A 21,882-nucleotide genomic window follows, 5' to 3' on the forward strand; every position below is an offset into this window, starting at 1 on the left:
GGTTTTTTTTTTTTAACATTTTTATTTAAGCAGCCAAAGATGGTATGCAAATTAGAGGAACCCGAAAACAATTTTTCACTATGTCCCTTCTCTGGTTCATTGTTCAGAAGACTGTTCTGGTGTCAGAGAAGCAGCCAGACGTCTAGAAAGTGGAGGAAAGGAACCATGCTCTTGTTAATCCTGGCCTGTAAGATGTCACCCTGCTTTGTCACCAGATACTGTGGGTCTTGTAAAAGCAGCAAAAGTACTTTGAACCTTAGGTCCGTGCAAACGACAGCTGTCTTATGGACATATACGTTAAGAGTCTATCCTAGCCTCCCACAGTGAATGAGGGCCTATGATCTTTGACCATATTTGGTTTTGTCAGCAATATACCACCTAACTCCAGTCTACACAAAGAAATCAAGAGAAATAGAAATGGTACATAAGGTTAATATTAAAAAATATTTTTTTTCCCTCTTCATAGCTTCTTGAAACCAGAGTATATAAAACAATATTAAATAAGTAGTAATTTGGGCCTCCCTGGTGGCACAGTGGGTTGAGCACAGTGCTGTGAAGCTGTCCGCAGCATCTGCAGCACCGGTTCGATTCCCGGGTGGCCAGGGAGATTCCCACATAGCACAGCAGACCTCTCCTGTCTCCCCTCTGCTCTCCTCAGCAGTGTATTTCAGTCTGCCTGTTCTGCTCCCGGCTTTGTCTCTGGTGAATCTTCTCACCCTCCCTCGTCTCTGTTGTATAAATAAATCTTGGGCCTCCCTCGGTGGCGCAGCGGTTGAGTGCTGGGTTGCGAAGGGTTGCAAAGCTGCCCGCAGCCTCTGCAACGCCGGTTCGATCCCCGGCCGCCTGGAGGAGGGACCCACATGGCTGCAGACCTCTCCTGCCGCCCGCTGCTCCCCTCAGCAGTGTACTTCGGTCCTTCTGCCTGCTCTGCTCCCCGCTCTGGCTCTGGTGAATTCTCTCACCCTCCTGTACTTCTGGCTGTACCCAGTGCTTGTATAAATAAATAAATAAATCTTAAAAAAATAAATCTTAAAAAAAAAGGAGTAATTCACCAGGAAAGGAGGGGGGAATGGAATTACACTGAAGAAACTTCCATATCTCACTGAAATCAAGTTAGTACAGATGTGAAGTCAAGTTAGTACAGATGTGAAGTCAATGGGGGGGGGCACACTGGCTCCCTCATGCAGCTGATGAATCATTGGAGGAATGAATGGTATGCTAGAAAACATCCACCTAGTACAGAGGAAGACAGTGAAGAAGGTGTCAAAAAGGCATGAGTGAGAAAACAGTCAAGCGTCCGGTGTAAACGAGCGAGGGCCATGCGGGGCCTCCCCAGTGGACACTCCCAGGGCTCTGGCACAGCCTGCGAGGCAGCCACGCCCAACTTCACCTCCCCGGACATCCCGCCCCGGGTCCCACAGCTGACTTGTGGCAGAGACGGGGGTCACCTTAACTTTGTGGGGCTTTTTTTGCCTGACATCATAGTGCCTTAGTTTCCTCAGTTTTGAGTGACTTGCAGCTCATGACCGTGGAGATGGAGTCCTGGCCTCGGGCCGCAGCGCGGGGTGGCAGGCAGGTCCGCCCTCCGCTCTCGGGGGAGCAGCGCCTCCCGCCGCTCTCGGTCCCGCCTCGCCGCCCAGCCACGCGCCCCTGCGCCGCTCACTCAGCCGGTTCTTCGGCGGCTCCGCGAACACACGTGCGGCCCCCGCGGCCCTGGCGGGGCCTTCCCCGAAGAGCCCCGGACACTCTCCGGCAACCGGAGCGCCTGCGCCGGGCGCCCAGGCCCCGCCGCCCGAGCCCGAGCCCGTGAAGGGGCGCGCGGGGGCAGCATTTCAAGTCCCCTCTGAACCCCGTCCCGCCCCGGCCGCGACCTCACAGACGGCGCCGAGGCTCTGCCGGCCGGACTGCGACGCGCGGCCATGACGTCCGCCCCTCAGGGCCCGCGCGGCCTCCCGGCGGCCCCAGCGCCGCCCCGACTTCCGCGCCGGGAGGACGCCGGGTAGGCCGGGCGCGCGGGCGCGGGCTCCGTGGCGGGGGCGGGGCCACGGCCACGGCGCGTAGCGGGGCGGCTCTCGCGCTGACTCCGAGCGCGAGGGCGGGGCCTGTGGGGGCGGGGCGGCGGGTGGCGCGGGCGAGGGGCGGGGCTGCCTGGCGGAGTCGCCGTCCGCGCAGACTCGGAGCGCGGGGGCGGGGCCTGTGCGGCGCGGGCGGGGCCGCGGGCGGCGCGGGCGAGGGGCGTTTGCGCAGGCTCCGTGGGCGAGGGGCGGGCCCGCCGAGGGGCGGGGCTGCCGGGCGGAGTCGCCTCCGCGCAGACTCGGGGCGCGGGGGCGGGGCCGGCGGGGCGGGCTCCGCGGCGGCGGCGGCTGACGTGGAGGGCCGGGGTTAGCGGGCGCGGCGAGCTGCGGGATTGGGGGGCGACGGGCCGGGCCGGGCCCTCGGGCCGGAGGCGGCAGCGGCGGCGTATAAAGCCGGCGAGCGGGAGCATGTAATGTCGGAATGCGGAGGCCGCGGCGGCGGCGGCGGCAGCAGCAGCGACGACGCCGAGGACGAGGCCGGCGGCGGCCCCGCGGGCTCCGGCTCCCCCAGCCCGGCCCCGGCCGGAGCCTCCCCGGCGGGCCGGCTGCGCCGCGGGCTGCGCGGAGCCTCCCTCATGGCGCGCCGGCGGCCCGAGCTGCTCTGCGGGGCCGTGGCGCTCGGCTGCGCGCTGCTCCTCGCCCTCAAGTTCACCTGCAGGTGAGGCGGCCGCGCCCCCGTCCGCGGCCGGCGCCCCCGCCGGCGCCCGAGGCCCGCGTCAGGGTCGGGGGGTCGCAGCGGCCGCGGCCCGGGACGGCGGGGCCTGCCGGGGCCCCGAGCCCGGTCTGACCCGCGCCCCGCGCGCCCCCCGCGCCCGCCGGGCGGCCACACGGCGGGGGGCTCGCCCGTCGCGCCTCGTCCCTGCTGGCTCCGAGGGAGGCGGGCCCGGGTCTCCCCGTCGGCTGCTGGGGTTCGGGGCGCACCTGTCACCTCCCCCCGGGCTCTGGGACGCTCGTCTGTCACCCGTGTTAGTCCCCCGGTCCCGGCTGTGGTGATTCACGGCTCTGGCAACTGCTCGCGGCACCCACGAAGCGGGGCGCGCTCTCCCGGGTGAGGGAGATGGAGGGCCCCGCTCTCCGTGCGCCCCAGGGGTGGGACGGCTCATGAACAGGTAAATTTACCTGATTCTGAAGGGTTTCAGTAAGGGCCTTGCAGGAATAGAAGCGATGAGGGTGAGGCAGAAAAGGCAATTTCAGGAAGCGCAGAGGAAGCTCAGGAAAAGGGGCAGAGACCACCGTCGTGAAGGCTGGGGAAAGGGAGAGGGAAGAGCAGGGGCAAGTCCTGAGGCTGCACAAGCCTGGTGTTTCCTGGAACTGGAAAAGGCCCAGAGTGTCTTCCAGCCTGGTGAGCGGGAGAAATGAAGACTAGAGTGCCTCCTTTGAGATAGTACACAGAGGCAAAATTAACCTTAAATTTCAGGTGTGCTTTAGGCCTCCCAAATCTACACTGTGTCTCCTGGGACTCCAGTTTATGAATCTGTGTTGCCAATTACTGGCATGTTGGCCAAGAGGAAAGTTTCAACTTGGATTTTGATTGAGTCTGTTAAGCACAGTTGGGGGCGCCTGTTGTGAAACGATTGGGGGATTTAGTGGAAAGAGAACAAGTTACATTAACTATCATTTGCCCATATGTCAAGTACTCTGCTGTCAGTGGGTTTGCAGTCTCAACACTTGATATTGTGGGCCTGGACATTTTTAGTTGTGGGGGGCTGTTCTGTCCATTGTAGGATGTTTAGCAACATTCCTGGCTTTAGCTACTAGATGCCAATGGGACACCCCCTCACCGCCCCCACCCCCTCAGCTGAAATAACCAAAATGAGCCTAGACATTGCCAGATGTCCCCTGGGGAGCAAAATTTGAGAACGACAGGTTACATTAGCGCATTTATTCATTTAACCTGCCTGCTAGTATGAATCATTTCAATCTCGGGCCCCTGTAAATAAAGTCTGGATATACTCTTATCCTGCACAGTTAGAGACAAAAGAGTTGAGCTTTGGTCATGTTACAAAACTTGCCCCAAATGACACCCATCTGTTAAGTGGCTGAGCTGGAATTTGAATCCTTCATTGTCAGGAACCGAACTCTTCAACTTGCTCTTTATTGTGTCCCCCCACAGGATCATAGACAACTTATTTTACAAGGCACCATATTGCAGGGTGGCGTTTGGGTTCAAGTTAGGAAGAGAGTTCCCCCTCTCCACCCAGTTGGGGAGCTTACTCGCATCAGTAAGTAGTGTTTGCTCTGAGAGAATGTGACTTAATAGTTAGGAAGTCTTGAGCGATCTCAGAAAGAGGGAAGTGTGTAAATCCAGTTACTGGAGCAGGCACAGCAATAGCCCCACCTGCTTCAGGCCAGGGGAGTGAGCCAGTGAGAGGCTGCGAGCCTGTCCAGCTCCCTTCTGTGCCTCTGGCAAATCTGACATTCTTTTAATAGACTCAGATGGACGTTTTTTAGAGTCTCTCATTGAATGGTTCCACGATACTTTATTGCTGTACTACCCTAACATTTCTGTTCCCCCCTTTCCTGTTTTACTTTTATTTTTATTTTTTTTTTTTTTAAAGATTTATTTATTTATTCATACAAGCACTGGGTACAGTCAGAAGTGTGAGAGGGTGAGAGAATTCACCAGAGCCAGAGCAGGGAACAGAACAGGCAGACGGACGAAATGCACTGCTGAGGGGAGCAGCTGACGAGACAGAAGTCTGTCACGCCATGTGGGACCCTCGCCCGTGGCCAGGGATTGAACTAGCGCTGCAAAGGCTGCGAGCAGCTTCGCAGCCCAGCGCTCAACCGCTGCGCCACCAGGGGAGGCCCTTTCCTGTTTTACTTTTGAGCTCGTTGCATTAATGAGGACAGAGTCTTAAGGGAGAGACAGATTTTTCCCCCTAATTTAATTTTATTAATAACTCCAGGCCTGACATGTGACAGCCCTCGTCAATGTCTTTTGCTTAGCTGTGTTCAAATAAGATTTTACAGGCCTCCCCGGTGGCGCAGCGGTAGAGCGCTGGGTTGCGCAGCTGCCCGCAGCCTCTGCGGCACTGGTTCGATCCCCGGCTGCTCCCCGGCCACCAGAGGAGGGTCCCACATGGCACGCAGACCTCTCCTGCCGCCCGCTGCGCCCCTCAGCAGTGTACTTCGGTCCTTCTGCCTGCTCTGCTCCCCGCTCTGGCTCTGGTGAATTCTCTCACCCTCCCGCGCTTCTGACTGTACCCAGTGCATGTATAAACAAAACAAGCAAACAAATAAATAAAAACATGCCTCTATTTAAAAAAAAAAAAAATCTTAAAAAAAAAAAAACAAATAAGATTTTACAAAAGAACATTGATTTGGGGTTGAAACACAAGTAATCGTGCTTTTCTGGGTATTTAATCTCTATCCTATCTACCTCTCTATGTATTGAATCTCTGTGACATCATCCTACTCACTTTACTTTCATTCTGGTTTGGAGGGAAATAAGTGTGTGTGTGTGTGCGCGTGCGTGTGTGTGTATCTGTAGATGTATGTGTGCATAAATTTATTTTGCCTTATTGTGAAGCTGCTTCAGATCCTTTTTGGAAGGAGGGGTAAAGGGGCAAATAATTGGGAGTTACCACATGTCTTTCTTGTTTGCAACTACTCTAAATTTTTTTTGTACCTGAGACTTAGACTTTAAAGCTGCAAGACATCTTTTTTTTAAAAAAATATTTATTTTAATTTATTTATACATGCAAGAACTGGGTGTAGGCCAGAGGTGTGGGGAGTGAGAGGATTCACCAGAGACAGAGTGGGGAGCAGAACAGGCAGACTGACTGAAATACACTGCTGAGGGGAGCAGCAGGCGAGACAGGAGAGGTCTGCTCTGCTATATGGGTCAGCTCCCTGGCTGGGGATCGAACTCTGTCCGCAGTGATTGGCCATAGCTTCATAGCACTGAGACTTAACTCCTGCGCCACCAGGGAAGCCCTGAAAGACATCTTTGATCTAAGTTTAATGTCTCAGAAAGCACTTAGCAAATTTGAGAATTAAATAGAAACTTGTGAATGCGTGTGATGGACTAATTCCCTGGCTAACGTTGACTGTCTGCTTAGCCCTGCATTTTACCTGTTTCACTTACCTAGGAACTGCTCGGAGCTGGCAGACAACACTAAGTTGATGATAATTCTTTATTGTTTGTTTAGCTGTTGAAAACCCACATCTTCCCTCATTGCATTATTTAACACTTCACATGCGATTTGAATAGTAGAAAAAGAATTCCTTCCAAAGCAGAATCTTGGAGCTATTGAAGATTCATTTCTTCTGCACCAGGCCTTGTTCACTTCTTTGCACGACTATCTTTCTGTCACAGGTGTCCGCTAAAAGATTCCAGCCTGCCCACTCCCCCATCAGAGGAGCATTACGTGCCCATCATGTCACCTGCTTAAATTCTCCACACGCAGTGGGTGGTTGTTTGGGTTTTTTTTTGTTTATGAGTTTAGTTATTTCTTGTCTTCCTTCCCAAGAAAGCAAGTCCCCTGACAGTCTGCCTGCTTGCTGCGGTCTTGGTCCCCATGGCGCGCCGCCTGCAGTGCAGCAACCTTTGCTCAGTGAGCCTGTTTTCAGTTGTTGAGGTGACTGATTTTTTCAGGTTCTGAAGATATTTTCCATAGACAAAGCTCCCTGGGTTAAAAAGTTCATTTCAGTGGATCCGCCTGTTCTGCTTCCCACTCTCTCTGATGAATCCTCTCACCCCCCCCCCCCCAGCTCTGGCCTATAGCCAGTTCTTATATGCATGCATAAATAAATACATCTTTAACAAAAAAAGTTCATTGGAGGAAATAAAGAGGAAATTTGCTCCAATTTTTAACACCACTACCTTACTGTGTTAGTGATTTTTGGTTAAAATAGGGAAGTGTAATACATTTAAACTCTCTTCTTAATTCTGGAAGCCTGAATTCAAGTAAGTGACTGACGGGGAGAGTGTGTGGACTCACCCGCATGCTAAATGCCCAGGCTCTTAGAGGAGCCTGCGTGTTGGGTGTTGATATTGGACTGACTGCTAGTCCTTAGTGCTAGCTTCTTTCAGCATAATTACTTTGCACCCCAACATGTTATAGAATGTATCATTTTTTTTTTAATTGCCCAGTAACATTTAATTGTAAGAATATATCCCAGCTGGTTTAGCCTTTCACCTAGTGAGTTTCTCCACCTATTAATGCTTACTGTTTCCACGAGTTATCTTTTCTCCCTCGTCTTTATGTTTCTGTTTAAAATGTGTGTCTCTTGGGCCACATATGCCTGGTCTTGCTTCCTTTTCCTGTCTGGCCGTCTCTTCCTCTCAGTTGGGCAGGTTAGTCCTTTCCTAGGTTATGTGATTTTCAAAATGGTTGGATTTAACTCTGCCTGCTTGCAACTTTCCACTTATACCTTTTGGCTTTGGTTTCTTTTTTGGCCTTTTTCTGCTGCCTTTTGGGTTAATCAGATATTTATTAGGATCCCATTTTTATTTCCTGTGTTGGTTTCGTAGCCAAAATGCCCTCATGGTTTATGCCATGTTGGTGCAGATGTGCGGATAACTCAGGGTTCTCGTTAGAGCCCTGTAACGTGGTAGGGTGCAGCCTCTGCCAAGGCCCATTTGTCTTGCTGGAGAAAGTAGTCGTGGCAGTTCTGACTTCCCACTGACCTCTCCTTTCTGGAACCTCAGGTACTCGGGAAATCTTTTTACAAAACAGTTAAATGGCCTATTGCTTTGTTACTTGTCTTTATTAACCTTTGATCATGATATCTCTCTGGAGAAGTCCGTATTATTATTTAATGATTGCTTTTGCCTTATTTAACGATTACTTTTGCCTGAATCAATACCCTGGAGTAAAAGCTTTAAGTACGATGTGCCAACTCCAGCTGATGATGTTTTCTCAGACTTGAGTGATGTCCCATAGAGATCCCAGCATTGGTCATAGATGCTCCCTCCCTTCCTTCTAAGTGAGGCACTGCAGGCTCTGGGGCCCTGGAGAGCAAGTGCCTCCAGGGAGAGCAAGGCTGCAGAGAGAGAGGATGGAGGCTTTGGGGGTAGAGACTGAATATAGATTATATAAAGACCTCCTCTGCCTTCTGCAACCTGCCCCCACGTGGGGAGACAGTGTTAGAGAATTGATTTCAATGTATTATTCATTTATTTATTTTTTAAGATTTATTTTTATTTATATAAGAGCTGGGGAACAGGCCAGAGGTGCAGGGGTGAGAGGATTCACCAGAGACAGTGGGGAGTAGAACAGGTGGATCTACTGAAATCCACCGCTGAGGGGAGCAGCAGGCGAGACAGGAGAGGTCTGCTGTGTCATGTGGGTCAATTCCCTGGCCAGGGATCAAACTGATGCCAAGGTGGCTGGTGATAGCTTGATAGCTCCCACCAAGGAGGCTCTACTGTTCATTTCTTGCATGTTCTTTGCGAAATTTTACCGTGGCACACAGAATGTTTCCTTTTTATTTCAGGACAGTGTTTTGGAGACTCCATTTTCTTAAGTAAAAGAAGATTTTTCTTTCAGGCATCATTCTCCTGCCATATAAAGCTGTTGCTAGAAGATAAACTAAGCAATGTTGTTTGTTTGCTCTTTTTTAGTCGGGCAAAAGATGTGATAATACCAGCAAAGCCCCCTGTCAACTTTTTCTCCTCGAGGTCTCCAGTCCTTGACCTCTTCCAGGGGCAGCTGGACTACGCGGAGCATGTGCGCCGGGACTCGGAGGTGGTGCTGCTGTTCTTCTACGCCCCGTGGTGCGGGCAGTCCATCGCCGCCAGGGCGGAGATTGAGCAGGCAGCAAGTCAGCTCTCTGATCAGGTAACGCTGTCATTCAGCCTAGGAATAAGTGACCCTTGGTCCTGCGTGCAGTGGTCTCATTGGGACACCATACCTCCCTGGCTGATCTTGCCAAGGAGAGGGCCATCCTCTTTGTGAGTTGTATCGCCTTTGATAAGGAAACAGGATCCCCTCTGGTGGTGATCACAGCCAGTCAGAGGCAGGAGTGACAGCAGGTTCTGCATTTCCTGGGCACGCAGGCCAGTGCACACCTGGGGCCATGCTGTTGGTTTCAGTGCTGCAGGAGGTGGGGGCTGAAATTCTAGTGCTTGAGTATCCATTTGCTACTTACTGGTTAGGTATTTTGCGTAAGAGCAATTTATGTATCATGACCACTGTGTAAGAGGCAGACCTTTTAAATATCTGGACCAGAACTATATTGGACAGAACTATATTGGAATCTCATCTTGTGCTAATTAAGAGGGACACAGGCAGATAGTCACCTCCATAGGTTTGCCTCCCAGCCACGTGCGTCCCCGTGTCTTTTATGAAACAAGTGTTTTATGTAAAACAAGTCCAGAAAAGAATTCATGGGTGATAATACTTCCTACACATATAGTTTCAAAATAGTCAGTCTGATGCACTAAGTGTAATGTAAAAGTGAGGGAAAAAAGGAAAAAGAATGCAAAGTTACATCATTCATGTCTCAGTCTGAAATGCTTGGGCACAGCAGTTCCCGCGCCTCTGTGTAGAGCTGCTGGGTGCGGGACAAGTGCAGGTGCAGGCCAAGGTGTGATGTGCTGGTGACTCAGACACCACGGTGCCTGTTCTCTGCGGTGTGATTTGGTCTAAGTGGTGAGCGGCTCTTGCTGAAGTCCCAAACTAAACAGAGTACTTCGTGCCCTCAGTTTATACAGAAGTTGCCTTCCTGAGAAATTCAGTGAATACAAAAGCCAGGCTTTATGCATATTTAAAATAGAGTTAGATTCTGAGCTGGAATAACAAGTTTCTTCCAATCCTGGGATGGTGTGACGTGAAAACAGTTGTGAATGCTGCTCGCTTCGCCCACTGCGCCTGCCCACCGCCTGCCCAAAGCTGCTTCAGATCTTGTGGGCACTTTCTAGGTGAGAGGCTGCTGCTGAGGTCCACTGACCTGTGGCAGCTGTGCAGGCAGTTGGCTCCAGAGGTTCTTTGAAACTCTCAGAAATCTCTATATGATAAATGGTGGCTGGATTCCTGCCCAGCCTAGCAGAGCCTTTGATCCATGTGTCCTTGAGTGTGGCACTCAGTATGTTTACAAGACAGTCTTCAGTCCCTGTAACATTAATTCTGAGTGCTCCAACTTTGGACCCATGGGATTATTCCATGTTCCCTGTCTTTTGTTACCTGCTGCCTTCCTTTCAAAAAAATGGTGACTAGTAACCTGTCCGTAGCAGACACTCCTAGGGAGGAAACAGGAGCTGAAGTGGAGCACCAGAGGCAAGGGGTTTGTTAACACAAAAGGAATCACCGCTTTGTCAATCACTTCCAAGTTTTCTGAATTTAGACAGCTTCTGGGAACCAGGGGGGAAGCTGGTATGTGTAGGTGAAGTGTCAGTTCCTTGCTACCGTCTGTCTTCTAGGCGGAGATCACTAGGGTGGCATCTGCCGAGCCCGGCCCGTGTGCCTCACGACAGCTCTGCAGGCTGATGCTGGACCCCTGTCCTTCCCATGCGGGCTTAGGGGGCAGGTACAGAGCATACTTTGCGGGGTGGAAGTCATAAAGCTGTCCACAACTAACTGGTTTTCATATTTTCTCCAGCTTCTTCCAGATTGAGAGTTAATTGTTGTATGTTCTCCAGAGGAAACAGACAAAAATCTTTTGAACCTTTTTGTTTAGTGAAATTAACAAACATGGTAAATTGTGCCTTATTAAAAAATGAGGGGCCCACCTTTAGTAAAGATGTTGTGTATGTTCCTCATATGGGAGCCCTGAAAAGAAGCCCTAACAGCATGTTCTACTCTCTGAGCGCGTGCAGCTCTAGGGCATCTCAAGGTGACTGTTCATGTATGATCTCCTTGTTTGTTGAGTGTTTTATCGTAAAGAGGTAAAAGAATTTTACATCCCCCCCCCCATTTAAATTCTACTGTGAAAGTGCTGTTAGGCGTGTTTTACCACATGCCAGCGCCTTACCCTCTACTAGTCAGTGTCTGAACTGGAGGCAGCTTTGCCACCTTGTACTGGCAGCGGCGCTGCCTGTGACCTATTTCCGTTTTTGGTTGTCACCGCCAGGCATGCTGTATCCAGTGTGTGGGAGAGCCCCCCCAAACAAACATAACACCCCCCAAAAAATGCAAACCCAAATGTCAGTAATGCCCAAGCTGAGAGACTCCGCTCCAGTCTCTACTAATACATCTTATTTGTGGCACATTTCTAAATGCGTTGCAGACATCAGGATGCTTTTCCTTAAATATTTCAGCATCCATCCATACATATATACTTAATCCATATTTTTCTATTCAGTATTATCTTTTAGAATATAGTTTTATGTATTTGTTTTTAAAGATTTGTTTTATTTATTTATGCATACAAGAACTGGGGTGTAGACCAGTGGTACGGGGGATGAGAGGATTCACCAGAGACAGAGTGGGGAGCAGAACAGGCGGATCCACTGAGATACACTGCTGAGGGGAGCAGCAGGCGAGAAGGAGAGGTCTGCTGCGCCATGTGTGTCAGCTCCCTGGCTAGCCAGGGATAGAACTCATGTCGCAGTGGCTGGTGATAGCTTGATAGCGCTGACTTGAACCCCTGCACCACCACCATGGAGTGTAGCTTTATTTTATTTTAGTTTTTAAAATAAAACTATTGTTTTAGTTTTTAAAATAAGTCATTAAGAACTGCCCTTGAAAATTTGTGATGTTTTATTAGCATTTTTCTTTCTCAGTTGCTTAATTTGACTGTCAAAGGGCATAACCTTCTACTATATTAGTGTCATCATGCTCAGAGAAACCTCACCGGTACTTGTTCACTTCAGAATTCACAACAAATCATTTTCCTTTTACATAGACTGCAAAATATTCAGAATCCTCACTAGCCTCTGTAGATTATTCTAACTTCTTTATTACTGTTGATCCTCTTTGAACATTTGAGACAATTTTTTTTCATACTTTCTCTTTCGGTAGAGGAATAGTTCCATTTCTATATTTTCATCTTTTAAATCTTGGTAATTTTTCAGTTGTTATTCATAGTCATTGAAAACCTCTCTTGCCCTGCAGGTGTTGTTTGTGGCAGTTAACTGTTGGTGGAACCAGGGGAAATGCAGGAAACAGAAGCACTTCTTCTATTTTCCTGTCATCTATCTGTATCATCGGAGGTAAGAACTTTTAAGTGGTGTCTCTAATTCCAATTTAATGTATCAATATAAAAGTGAATTTTTTGCCCTGCTTATAAGTATTAGATATTCACTGTAGAAAACTGAGAATATATAGATAAGCTAAAATAAAATGAATAAATCTGGGTGATTTTATCAGCCATACATAGTCACTGTGTTTTGATTTATAGCCTCCTGTGTCTATACATATCCGTACACACATTTTTTTTTAAATAAAAGAAAATGGGACCATGCAGTAATAATGTCCTAAATTGCTCTTTCTTATTTTTGTGAACATCTTTTCATGTCATCACGTATTACAACATTGGTTTTAATAGTTCCAGTTACTCCATGTACGGCTGTACACTTCAGATATTTTGAAAGTGTGTAACAGTACACACAACTCCTTGTCCTGCTCTGTAGCAGCATAGCTTAGTCAAGAGGGCGTCATGCTATCTTGTCAACTGGGAAGATGCGATCATGAGTCTTCAGTCTCATGCCCATAATTCACCTGTAATGCTGACATCCAGAAAGCTCTGAAACCTCAGAGATACTTAGGGACAAAAGTCCTTTTGTCCCCCAGTACATTCATCTGGCCCCAGGTAACAGAGGGTACCTGTAGTCTTTATCCCTTTAGCTACCATTTTATTCATTTTGCTGCGGAAATACTGATTTTGGACTACTTAGACCCTGCTGTGGGCATTCAGTAAATGTCTGAAATCTGACTTGAGGACTTTTAGAGACAGGAGATTGGGTTTTGGACTTTACTTGGGGTGATTGGCTTGAAGTTTGTTAGTGCAGGTAAATGGGTAAAGAGGATTGGGCTAATCAGAGCTTTACATTATGGATTTTATTTTTTTCTCTCCCTCTGAACTTCCTGGGCCTTAATCAGTAGGATTTATTACATCAACAAAATTTCTTTTGTATATTATCTTTCATATTCCATCACGCTTCCATTATCCCTTGCGTAAAATGTTGAGGTACACTTAGTATTATTTCTCGGGAGCTGTGAAATTTGGGCAAGAACACACTTTCCTGCCCCATCTCTACCCTCAAATTTTTCTCTGGATATTAAATGTCTTGACTATTTGTGGTAACAAACCAATTTTTGCTTGGGCTCCATTAGGAATATTTTTGCATTTTATCTTCCCCTCTACCCCCTTTGCCAGTAATTTGGAGGTCCTGCTGCTTCAACTTTGAAGGTTGGAGTTCAGTTTTTTTAAGTGTAAGATGATTATGCTTGAAGGTTCCACAGCTCTGCTTGGTAACAAAATGATGCATTTGCTCCCCTATACTAAGGTTCCTGCATTTCTTTTTTTGAAATAAGAAACAGGGAGCAGGTGCCTAGCAGGTTCTCCTGACCCTGCAATTTGATAAACCAAGCCAACAACCCAGAGGTGAACTTAACTTGATGTGTCATCAAAATCTTCCCTTAAACTGAGTATAAAATGCCTTGGATAGTTTGTTTTCTAGGAAGATTGAAAGGAACTTTAGAAATATCTTGTCCAACCTCTCATTATACTGATGAAGAATTTGAAGTCGGGGCTTACTGAGGTGCTTACCCCTCATCTTAAAACTTTATTTGTTTGAGTCAATTCAGACCCATTAATATGTCAACATCTGCTCTCAGTGTGCTACAAACAGAAGGGGACCTTTCCATATTTCATTTCAGACTCTTCAAGCTGTGTTACACACACACACACACACACACACACACACACTCTCTCTCTCTCTCTCTCTCGCACTCTCATGTCTTCCATGACACTCTCTCATAGTGCAAGGGCTCTTACAGATGTGGCCCTTGAGTCTCACCACAGGGTGAGCCACTGTCTGTGTTGCTGCTGTACTCTCTGTGTAATGGCTTACCTTGTAGTGGCTGCTTAAAAAGTTACTAGTTGTTTCTGTTTTGTGGAAGTGGATTCTATTTTTTGGCTGGTATTGATGCCAGTCCTAAAGAAAGTTTATAAAAGGCTCCAAAGCCGGGATCATTTCTCAGCCACACTAGGTCAGTAGTCCTGTAGCTAAGACTGTAAGATGTGGGTAAAAACTGTTCCACATCCTGCATTTTGCAATCTTCTTAGCTCTTACAAGACACGGACACTTGGGAGAACTCAACAAAATGTGTTTCCTTTGTTAGTTGAGGTTTCCAAATTGGATGGCTCCTTTTTCTGAACAGATGCTTTTCTGGGTTCTTCATTTAAATTAAAAGTTGGTGGCAGTGGGTGGGGTTGGTGGTGGTGGGTGGGGTTGGTGGTGATGATAATTTTTAAAATCAAATTAGTTAACAAATTAACCATAGTAAGTTCTGAATTGATAGAATCATGAAAACTCTCCCAGCTGCACACGTAGGAGGCTATTTTTATTTTTTCCATGCTAATTGTCCTCTGTCTGGCATCATATCTGCAGTGCACACTGAAGAATTGTGTTTATCTCATCACATTATATGTGTGTTTGTGTTAATTTCTGTAGCCATATAGTACAGTATTGTCATCACAGCAGTCATAGAATTCTTTACTGTGCTCTGGCTAGTGTTGCTATTCACAGTGAGCTTAACGTCAGTTCCCGTGTAGAGGAAGAATGGCTGTCAAGCTGCTGCATTTCTCTGTACTCCTTAACCCCTGCCACATACTGTCCAGTTAGAGCTGAGCAGTGTGTGTACTGTGCAGAACTGAAGAAAGCCATGGGAGGACTCTGACTGGCATAGTAGGGGCAGAATGGCAGTAGTAGTGCTTAGCAGTACCAAGAGGAATTCCTGTGCATCCCCAAGCACAACTGGGGCTGAGCGGGAGGAGTTAGAGTCCCTGACTTCCTAGTTTCACAGAATTTTTTTGTTGCTGAAATAAAGTTTTCAGTAGGTGTGACGTTCATTTAGTGATCCTTTCTGTTCCACTGGTTACTTATTTTAGAATGATGTGAAAGAAAATCCGCCCCCTCCATTGAATCTGGTTAAGATCCTGAAATCCTTTACCATTTGTTCCAGTTCCAGGGTTGCTTGTATGTTTTGCTTTGTTTTTTAAAGAAATGTTATTGTGGGAATTATGTATTCCCCCCCCCCCCCCCCCCCCGAGACTAGAATGAATGTTCTTTGTTTTGAAATTAAGCTTGCAGTTGTATTAAGTTTGAGATGAGTACTGGCTGTGTCTGCCTCCCCTCACATAAAATGGTGATTCTCAGTTGGCTCCCAGGCACCTCCTGAGTCAAAGGTGTGAACCAGTTGGGGTCCTAAAGCAAGATGTTTTCATTGTGTGGTGTTGATGATTTCAGTTGCACATTACCGGTTTAATGCATGGTGTATTATTTTTATTTTTTATGTTTATTTTTTTGGTACTAGTTTTGGACCAATCGAATACAAAGGCCCCATGAGTGCTGTTTACATTGAGAAGTTTGTCCGCCGAGTGATGACACCACTTCTCTACATCCCATCTCAATCAGAATTACTAGATTTTCTCTCAAACTACGAGGTACCTGTCTTTCATATCTCCTCCTCCCCAGGCTTCATTGGGTTGGATTAGATTGTTTTGGGTGGGGGTTGTACCTCGTGATGTGCAGCAAATGAAAGATCATATTGTGGAAAAGCCCCAATTAAGTGCTTTTGGAGAAACTTGATTTTAGGAATTACTTGGCCAAGCGAGGTTTAGGGGCATAGAATACTTACAAAATCTTGTCTAATTTTTGAGAATTTTTCACCCATTTTTTCAGCTTGTCTCACAGTTAACTTAGAGCCTGTAAGAATTAATTTATCTGTTGCTACAAATTTTTTTTTTTAAGATTTATTTATACAAGAGCCGGGATACAGGCCAGATGCGTGAGAGGGTAGAGGGTGAGAGGATTCACCAGAGACAGAGCAGGGAACAGAACAGGCAGACTGATGAAATATGCTGCTGAGGGGAGCAGCGGGCGAGACAGGAGAGGTCTCCTTGCCATGTGGGTTGCTCCAAGGCCGGCGGGGATCGAACCTGCACTGCGGAGGCCGTGGACAGACAGCTTCACAGTGCTGCGCACAACCACCTGCGCCACCAGGGAGGCCCCTGTTGCTACAAATTTTTAAAAGTTTTATTTGATGCTTTTGGGCCCTTAACTATGAGCTACCTGGTTTTTGTGGTCAGTTGTAGCTTAGTTTAAAAAGAAAAACATGTTCCTTTTTATTTTATTTAAGTCCTAATTATTCTGAGTTTTCAGTAACAAGTTTCCTAACTTGGTTTCTGTACTGCTTTCCCACTGCAAGCTTCAACCTGGAGTCTCATTTTTGTAGGCGCTTCAGTGCGTGTTCAGCTTTTATTAAGGAGAGAGGCGAGCATAAAGTTTAAAATAACCTCAGTAAATGATAAATAGTTGCACATAAAAATTAATTGGAACAAGTGCAAAATCATACTTGGGCACAGCAATTGTAAGTGACAACTTAGGCACAGCAAAGATGAGTCCCCTAAGCACCCGAGGGTGAAAAGAGCCACAGGAGCCCAGAGCTCACTGACTGAGGATCTGCTCCCTGGGTTGGACCTGCCCTTTGTGCCGTGTGTGTTGGATGTTGATCGCGTATGTGTTGCTTCCAGAGTAGCATCTACAGCTTTTTTTGGATCATGTAGAAATGTTATTTATATGTTAACGGTGAGTGGACTCCCCAGCACCAGTGTTAAACTCTGGTGTGCAGAACTAAGAACTCTGGTTCTTAGATGTGCAGGACAGCCCTGTGAGTAAAGACTGATTTCCATGCTGCTAGGCTTGTCTCCTGTGTTGCCTGGGCAGGCCGGTGGGCAGGGGCTCCCCTGGGGGGTAGGGCCCTAGGTCCAGCCCCTTTGGCCACACTGACTAGATCTGTGACTTGGGGCAGGTCATTCACCTGCCAGGAGTCAAGCGCCTGGACCCCAGGATGTTCTTGAGGCTCCTTTTAACTGGTAGGTGCCACGCAGGGTGATAGCGGATTTGCTGCAGATGGCAGGCAGGGTGACCAAAGAGCAGTGCTGGGGAGGAAATCAGGAGTCACAGACCTGAGTTAAGCTCAGCTCCAGCCCGTGGGCTTGTTTCTTCACCTCAGCTGTAAAACAGGGTTTCAGTGAAGTGAACCATAGAAAATGCACTGGATTCCCAATAAACAGAAACTTATTATCAGTAAAATAAACATATTGGAAAAATCCTGGTATCTAGTACTATTGAGAAAACTTAAAATGTGGATAATACCAAATTCCCTGTTTATGTTAAAAAAAACTTTGTCTTGTAATTAAAGTATTAAGAAGTGACCTGCAGAGGTCTGGACATCTTGCTTTGATTTTGCTCTCTTAGGACTTCTGTGGAATTATTGGACCCAGCTTTGGTTCATAACCTTTCTTTTTTTCTTTAAATTTTCATACTGTCTCCTAAAAAGTAAAGAGAAATGGGAGCAGGACTGTGGAACATCTGCAGATATCACAGAGCATGTGTTTCCTCTTCTTAAAAAAGAGTAGAGAAAAACTTGAGATCTGTTAGCAGAGTAACCAGAGCACTCACTGCAAGGCAGTGGCATTGTAACTTCCAGCTCTATTAAGAGTTTGGTGTCACCAAGTTCTGAGCCAAATCTGCTTCAGGTCTTAGCAGAGGTCACGGGATAAGAAGAGCTCAGCTAGGATTCTAGAAGCCCTGATATGAATGAGACTCGAATTTCTGAGTGTTTTGCAGATGTCTTGTTGGCTGAGATAATGTCTCCTGACTATTTTGCCTTTGGGGAAGTTTAGAGGTTGGAGAGAGGCAGACAGAAGAAGGTGCATCAGGTTTTAGTTGGGAAAATATTTTTTAAGACAGTTTTATTTATTGCTTATTTTATTTATTGCCCCTGAGCTGACTGTAGTGTTGACTCTAGTTGTCTCTGCGAACTGGGACTGAGCAGCAGAGGTGATAACTTGCCTTTCAAAACCTTTGCAGTCCTTGAGTCCGCTGCTAGGAGGCATCCAGAGGCTCTGCTGCCAGTACTGACCCTGACTCAGGCTCATTGACTTGCCAGTGAGGTCACCCCAGTGCTAGTCATTTCATTAGAATGATGTAGAACAGTAATTACCCAGCCTTTAAAAGGGAACTGCCTGTGTGCCACCTAGCTGGGCCCCTGCGTGTGCGTCTGTCTTTAAAATGGACTTCCTCCCCAAAGCTGTAGACGGCTTTTATTGTGCTAGTGTCTATTCTATCTCATCGAGATGAAATCTTCTGGTTGGCAAGAGACAATAATTGACTAATTGTGAAAGAACTCGGGAGTCAAGCCCAGCGTGACACTTGTGAAGATGTTTATCTTGTGAAACCTACCAGTTCTGCCTGGGAGGATGTGCTGTCTGTCTCAGAAGCTGTAAGATTGCATCAACACAATTCCAGATCCAGAAATGCCTGTCCTGAGTTTGATAGACAAGTAAATAGGAAAGTTAAAGGAAGTTTTGGAGCCTACTTTGCAACACAATAGACTTTTAAACTTTCTTTTAAATTGAGTTTCTCAACCTAAGAGTTTTCAAGTGTGGGCTCAGGGAACTCTGAGTTGAGGGGCTGTGCTGTGCTCAGCAGGATGTGGAGCAGCATCCTGGCCTCCGCTCACTTTGTGCTTTCCTCTTGTGACAATTCAGAGTATCCAGACGAGGCCAAGTATTCCTTGAGGCTGCTCTAAATGATTCCATTTCTCCAAGTCAGGCCTTAAGATGACACATCTCCAGCTTAGTAGCAACACAGCTCTTCACATAGTACACAGAATGCCAGATTCTGCCTGTGACAAGTTTATCTGTTTATGGCAATGGAGAGGGGATGGAAGTTAAGCAGTAACTGAATGGAGAATTCTGAGGTGGTGTCTGTGGGGCACTAGAGTCAAGAGTGAGCATACATGTACCCTCACTGTGTTAAGGAGCTTGCCAATTTAAAGAAATATTGCTATGAAAGATTCTTGTGTTGATCAAGAGACATATCTCCTGATTCATATTTTTTTAAAGTATGGATTGCAATATCAAGTGCGTTTAAATTGAGATATAATTGGTCTGAAATAATTATTTAATGTTTTTGCAAGACCAGTGCTCTGACCACTGAGCTATAGAGTCCACGTTATTTAATGTTTTTATGGCACTTCTGAGGTTTATTAAAATGACGTCATTTTTTGCCGTATCTCTAGATGTATTTGTGACATCTTGTAGGAGTGCATTTGATAATTTTCCTTTATTAGTAAGTCATATTGATGAATTTTGTTTGTCTCTAAGCCAGATATATATGAGCAATACAAGCCAACATAAAATTGTGCAGTTAAGAATGTAGAGCTTAGGGCCTCCCCGGTGGCACAGCAGTTGAGCGCTGGGTTGCGAAGCTGCCCGCAGCCTCTGCAGCGCCGGTTCGATCCCCGGCTGCTCCCCGGCCACCGGAGGAGGGTCCCGCATGGCGCGCAGACCTCTCCTGCCGCCCGCTGCTCCCCTCAGCAGTGTACTTCGGTCCTTCTGCCTGCTCTGCTCCCCGCTCTGGCTCTGGTGAATTCTCTCACCCTCCTGTACTTCTGGCTGTACCCAGTGCTTGTATAAATAAATAAATAAATCTTTAAAAAAAAAAAAAGAGTGAAAAAAAATAATATGGTTACATTTAAAAAAAAAAAGAATGTAGAGCTTAGGAAGTGGTGGTATCTTGGAATTAGCAATTTTCTATTTTGACACAAAGTTTTATTATATATATACTAAACTGTTCATACAAACTTATATTGCTGTTTGAATTTTTGCAAGTTCCCATGGAAGAATACTTTCGAAATCCTATTTCAGAAGATTTGGTGGCGAATTACCTAGTTTATTACCAGTGGGAAATATTTTACTTTGACTCAGATATCTCAAACCTTCCCAAATCAGGTTGCTAATCATTAATCATAGTTTTATGTTTATAAAGTATGCCTCTGAGCCCAGATGCAATTTTTAGGAAAACTAATTGCCTTTAGCTCACTTGAACATCACAGAAGGACAGTGAAAGGGTGAGTGTTATAAATAGCTGGCTGTAAATTCCAAAATATGTTAGTCGTTAATTAGCAAACAGTGAGGAGACTGTGCCTTGGTAAGTACCTTCCAGTTTGCAAGTGCCTTGGGGTTTTCCCGACTAAGTCCTTTGAGCACATTTGGAATACAAGGCACGGAGAGGTCACGGCCCCCCAGCGTCTTGCTTCTACGAAGGTCATTAGCTCTTGGAATTGAAACTTTGAAGATTTAACGTTCATGTTGTTTTTGATCTTTTATGGTAGAACTTTTTTGAAGATGTTGACTTTTTAATTTTACTGGAACTTTTCTCCTTCATTGTGACGAGTGGTTCTGAGGATGAGCAGTGATCAAGGAAGGGGCCGTGGCTGTTGACCTACAGTTACAGCAGCAGGGTTTTACTCGTTCCCATCATTATTAGCTCATTCTTAGCCTTTCTTCTGCAGAACTGGAACTCTTCTGTGTATGGTAGCATTTTCTTCCCAGTGCACTAATTTCATACCTGCCTTATAAATAATAAATGCAGGTGAAAACTGAAGTGAACTTGCAGTGGATACTGCAGAGGAAGATGAAGAGCTTTAAGTCTTCTTGTAAACCGTTAAGAGCTTCTGCTTTCTTCATTTACTCCAATTGCAGACTCCCTCTTCCTTGAGGACTCTTCAGCCTATTTAAGATGCAGATACAAAAAGTAATTTGTTATTGTGGGCAAGTAGAACCCAGTGTTAATTTTATTATGGTGGACGGTAAGTTGACCCAAAAGGGAGTAGGACTGAGAAGTGGTTATGTTACTTGCAAGTCACTAGTTTTATGACTGTTCTCATTTTGGTATTTTTTAGGCATCGTTAGTCTCGGGAATCAGTAGCATCTTTATCAGTCATGTATGCGTGCCTTTCATCTACCCACCACATGCCTGCAGTGTTACCTGTAACTCTCCTGCCTGTGGTCACAATGTTTCCTTAATCTTTTCATTAATTTATCTAACTTACCTGCTTAAGAGCAGTGATTTAGCATGCATCTGTTCATTTATTCTTTTTTTTTTTTAGATTTATTTATTTATGCATACAAGAGCTGGGGTACAGGCCAGAGGTGTGGGGTGGGGGATGAGAGGATTCACCAGGGACAGAGTGGGGAACAGAACAGGCAGACTGACTGAAACACACTGCTGAGGAGAGCAGTGGGGCAAGTCAGGAGAGGTCTGCTGCACCATGTGGGTTGCTCCCTGGCTGGCCAGAAATAGAACTCGTGCTGCAGTGGCTGCAGATTTCTTCATAGGTTGTGTCTTAACCCTTGCGCCACCAGGGAGGCCCCAATGTTCATTTATTCTTAACAGTTTTGGTAAACCAAATTGTTTTAAACTTAAATGGGATGGGGAAAGGCTTGGGAATCTTTTGAAGGTGGGGGAGATGCTGGTAAATTGCCAGGTGATAGGAAATCTAAGGATTTTAGAGAAAAACCTAGTAGAATGCCTGGCACTGGCTGTTGTCATATTATTTGTTAGTAAAGGCCCACTGTGAGCACATAAGTAAATGCTGTTTCGGTCAGTTCATAGTTTCATAGCACTATTAATTAAATAGTTCAAAATTTTCTTAGGTGTTTTTTAACATTAATACAGAAATACTTAAGTTGCTATTAAGCACACACGCAGCCACTTGGGGGGGCGGTGCACGCCCTCTGCTGACACTTGTGCCACACTGCATGTGGTGTACTCTTCATAAAGAAAGCATTTACGCTGATGAGGATTTCCCGGCCTCCTGGACATAGCCAGTTTTAGCAGGTA

General features: G+C 46.7%; 1 protein-coding gene across 1 annotated transcript in view; it reads left to right on the forward strand.

The window, feature by feature from the left end:
* Positions 1–2,488: 2,488 nt before the first annotated feature.
* Positions 2,489–21,882, forward strand: part of TXNDC11 (thioredoxin domain containing 11) — a gene marked incomplete at both ends in the record, with an annotated part of 56,555 nt that continues 37,161 nt past the window's right edge. Inside the window, 4 exons of the mRNA XM_084250235.1 lie at positions 2,489–2,733; positions 8,647–8,863; positions 12,077–12,174; positions 15,503–15,632. Coding sequence (XP_084106361.1) covers positions 2,489–2,733; positions 8,647–8,863; positions 12,077–12,174; positions 15,503–15,632 — 690 coding nt within the window. The remainder of the gene's footprint in view (positions 2,734–8,646; positions 8,864–12,076; positions 12,175–15,502; positions 15,633–21,882) is intronic.

This window comes from Talpa europaea (genome assembly GCF_964194135.1).
Source record: "Talpa europaea genome assembly, chromosome: 12".
NCBI classification, from domain to species: Eukaryota; Metazoa; Chordata; class Mammalia; order Eulipotyphla; family Talpidae; genus Talpa; species Talpa europaea.